This window comes from Eucalyptus grandis, chromosome 5, assembly GCF_016545825.1.
Source record: "Eucalyptus grandis isolate ANBG69807.140 chromosome 5, ASM1654582v1, whole genome shotgun sequence".
Classification (NCBI taxonomy): domain Eukaryota; kingdom Viridiplantae; phylum Streptophyta; class Magnoliopsida; order Myrtales; family Myrtaceae; genus Eucalyptus; species Eucalyptus grandis.
Genome location: NC_052616.1, coordinates 32,794,393 through 32,798,897, shown reverse-complemented (window position 1 = coordinate 32,798,897; position 4,505 = coordinate 32,794,393). Strand labels below are relative to the sequence as shown.

General features: G+C 40.9%; 1 protein-coding gene across 1 annotated transcript; it reads left to right on the top strand.

Moving 5' to 3' along the window:
* The first annotated feature begins 778 nt into the window (after positions 1 to 778).
* Positions 779 to 2,255, top strand: LOC104446736 (zingipain-2). The gene is made up of 2 exons (XM_010060556.1): positions 779 to 1,217; positions 1,660 to 2,255. Exons 1-2 carry the CDS (start codon positions 779 to 781, stop codon positions 2,253 to 2,255), a joined length of 1,035 nt encoding a protein of 344 aa, XP_010058858.1.
* The last annotated feature ends 2,250 nt before the right edge of the window (positions 2,256 to 4,505 follow it).

Sequence of the window (4,505 nt, the reverse complement as noted above, 5' to 3'; positions counted from 1 at the left end):
ATTGTTTTCTTATATTGTTTGAATAATCTATCAGATTGTTAACGATGGCTTTATAATATTGTTTGTGCATTTATGGATGACCACCTTACACTTACGTGTTTAAACATAAAAATAAATAAATAATGATAGCATGAAAGAGTATTCTCGTAAAAGAAAAGAGGGATTGGTAATGGGCGTTAACTAAAACTAGTCTTCCTTACTTGACTTTGGTTCGCAATGTTAAGGCAGACTCCCACACTTTACTTGACTCTTAACCAGCCTAGTATAGGTAAGTGACAGTTCTAGTCTCATTCAAATTAATGATGTTTGAGAAATCAAGTTGCAGGTCTATAGGATTTGATTAAGAGTCCATGCAAAATGTAAGCGTAATTTCACGATGTTTGTATAGGAAAATTTGATGTGATCAATTGGTGCATATATTATGTAATATAGAGATGCGATATTTTTCCCTAAGTAGTCAAAAAATGTGAGAAAGTCTTTGCCTGCGGTGGTGTATGCGCAAGAATCACTTGGATTAGAACATCCATGGCTTTCTACTTCATATTTCCATAGAAAATATGGAATTGGGAACAAATTTCCACCTTAAAATAAACGCAAATTTTTTTCGTATGGCCTGATTATGAAGAGCCTAAGAATATTACATCTCTGGTGCAGCTATCTCATCACATCCACTTCAAAATATCGCACTGAGAAGAAGAAGGAAACACATTCACAAAAGAAAGTGTTTTTTTTTTTTTTTTGGTAAAATTCACAAAAGAAAGTGTTCACATCCACTTCAATGGCTTTTACGTTCAAGAGTGAATCCAGCAGCTCTCTTGCTCTAATTCTTGGCGCTTGGGCGAGGCAAGCGATGTCAGTCCGCATGTTGCGCGAGCCCACCATTGCAGAGCAGCACCAGCAATGGATGGCCGAATATGTTCGGACCTACAAGGACCCACAGGAGAAGGCAAAATGCCAGGCAATTTTCGGCCAGAACTTGCGGTTCATTGAGGATTTCAAAAGGTCTGGGAGTCGAACTTTTGAGTTAGGTTTCAACCAACTCTCAGACCTAACCAGTGAGGAGTTCGTCCGAAACCATACGGGATACTTGGCATCCAAGCAACCAGAGCCTGCCGAAACAACGTCATATAGCCACGAAAATCTGGCCGATGATGTTCCCGACATTGACTGGGTAGAGGAAGGTGTTGTGAACCATATTAAGTATCAAGGCAGATTTGGTAAGCACAAGCATTGCGATTGCGTCTTAACTCTTTTTTCTTTTCCAAGTAAATGAGTAGCCATTACACAAAACATATAAACTTCTGGAAAATTTATGTCATATGAGTGACTTAGAGTATGTTTGGTATAGTTCTCTTTAGGTAGCTACAATTTTGAAATAGTTCTGCATCTTTTATTAAATTGTTTGATGAACTCTTGATAGCTGCAACAATTTATAACAGCTTTTAGGAAGATGTTTCACCCAGTTTTGAGGTTCTATAGTTTTAAAATATATGTAACTACTCATCATAGCACAACTACAGTGCAACGCAACTACGTCACAGCCACAGCTACACCAAACAAATGCCCGACATACTATAATAAGAAGCCAGACGTCAATGTATCACAATTACGGAAATAGGGTAATTTCACATACTTATAAGGTCAATAACTATTACGTAGGATCCTGCTGGGCATTCTCAGTCGTAGTAGCAGTAGGAGGAATCGTGGGGATCACAAGCGGCAAACTATCGGTGCTCTTTGAGCAACAATTGATAGATTGTGATGCCACAAGCTACGGCTGTAGAGGCGGTTACCCAGACAATGCTTTCAAGTACATTATCCGAAACCAAGGAATCGCGTCCCAGAATACCTATGCATACCATGGGATGGACAGGACCTGCAATGCAACGAAAGCAGCAGAACACACGGCGCAAATCAAAGGCTTTGCAGATGTGCCGCCCGGTGAGGATGAGCTCATGAAGGCAGTCTCCCAACAACCAGTCGCGGTCATTATCACAGCAAGCGGGCGGGAGTTCCAGAGCTATAGACATGGCGTGTTCAATGGGGATTGCGGCTCACAGCTGGACCACGTTGTTGTCGTCGTTGGGTACGGGAAGAGCGAGGATGGAATCAATTTCTGGAAGATCAGGAAATCTTGGGGCGTGGCATGGGGTGAAGGCGGTTACATGAGGATTCAGAGAGGCGGTGGTAGTTCTAAAGGAATTTGCGGACTCGCATCGGAAGCTTCTTATCCATTGCTTAAGGATAACACTTAAAACATACATGCCCAGAACTTAAGCGTCCCACGAGTACGAGTTGCTGTTCGTGTTGCTTCTTCTAATCATATGTTTTTAGCTATCGTCGTCTGCTTTTAAGCGTACAGTCTAGCCACGGAGTTATGAGGCGGACAACGTATTAATTCCCACAAAATGTGAATCAATTTCGGGTTCAATGTACGATTTTCTCTGTCTCTAGAATGCATTCCTCACATATAAATGCCATGGGTATAATGCTAGAGAAATATCTATGGTATTTGCAGGGTTTAGGAGTTGGGCCGCCCTTTATTGGGCCTGACCCAATCCCAACCTGTATCCATCTGAAAGTTCCACGCAGTCCTTGGATCCCTGGTGTTGGTTATTAGGTTATTTCACCAAGAACCGTTTGTACCTGCCCATTTATGTGGTGGGCTATCGGACTACGTTTCTTATTTTTACGTGCGAGTGCTCACATGTCCTGTTCCCCCCCATTCCTCTCTATATTTTCTCTTCCCTAGAGGAGAGAATACCCTCTAGTTACTTTACATCTTGGAGCTCTCGAAGGTTTTTTAAGAACTTGCTCAAGTCCAATAATGGGTATTATGCTTGGGTAATTTGTATTGTATATATGGGGTTTTGGACTTGGCCCACCCTTGAGTGGGCTTGACCCAATCCCAATCCATTTCCACCTGAAATTTCCTTTGCAGAGAGCAATCAAGCAGTTAAATAAGTCCTCTTACTCTGACGATTAAGAAAGGGAAAGAAAGAACGAGATACGCATGCATGTGACAGTATTGGACTTGCAAGTAATAGATTCGATGTGTGTGCTTGTGTGTGTTGGGTTGACAGAGAAGAAATAAAGAAAGAAACAAAGTGAGTTCTCGGGTACGTGTGTAAGTCCGACATCACATAAGAATCGCAAGCAAAGTATGAGATCCAGGGACATGTTTAGTCCGAGTGCGTGATTACACTTTCAAACGACGCGGATAAACGAGCATTACGTGCAGCAAATTCGGTTCTTAGGATATGAGGTGGGATTTTGCAACCCGACGTTGGTAGAGTAAGTTGCTTGTCTCCCCCTTTTCATTTGCGTCCGTTTTGAGAATGCGCTCCCTGTTTGCCACCTTGAAAAATAAAAATGGCATGTTCTGAAAATGGTTTTACTTTTCATACGATTTTCATCTATGCTGTGGCCAATATGTCATTGAATGATTTTGGAAATTTTGAGCTATTTTGACCAACAATTTGCGAGAAAATCAGACTCGAACTCAAAGTTGCCAAAATTTTCTAGGCATATTTCTTTACATACAATTATTTTCATACTACGAATTCTGTAACATTATAAAGTGCATGACAAGCATTATCATTATCATTATCATTATCATTATCATTATCATTATCATTATCATTATCATTATTATTGAAGATCTACATATTACTTTATGGATTACGGAAGTTTGCATGGCAAACTAATAGGATGAAAATACTAATGTGGTAGTGACATCATTGTCATATCAACAGCCATGTTAGCAAAATTTTAATGTGTGACACTGTCGCAACCCAATCTCACCGCCCTCGAATCCCTCATTATCACAAGGAGAGAAAAGGGGGAAATGTCGAATTTATGAGTACTTGATCACGAAAGTTCCCTCACGGCTCGCATTCCAAAAGACGTCATCACCTTGGCTTTCGGATCAAGCCTCTCATGAGTTCCCTTCATGAGATCGCGAGCTCTCCCAAACTTGTACCCCACGTGATAGCGGAGTGTCATGATCCATACCCACATGGGCGACACACCTTAGAAGAAGGGGTTGGGTGTGGATATCGGATTTAAGGGTACCTTTATCATGGTAGCCCTCTCGACAGTACGCCTCGCCCATAATGTGAAATCCTAATTTTCCAATTCTGTTTTAGATTGAATGAGTTTGGTTTTTCATCGACGCGCCTATAGTTCTTTTCCCTGAGCTAATCACTCACGGGATAACTAGTCTATCAGGTGAAGCCATTAAGAAATATAAACTCAATAGACTTGAGAATTCGACCACTCGACCGTGCTAATCTGCAAAAGTCAATACGGCATTGTCAAAATTGATCAGAGATCGGAGATAGGATGGTTCAACAAAGGCATGTGATTAAAGTGTGGGTGATTCCACATAATTGCAAAATTATCGTCGAACGGCACTAAATTGATTTTTCTATCATTTTTATACCCTATGACTGTAATTGAAACCTCGAGATTTTCATAACAACCAAGAGTCGTCAATGAGTCAA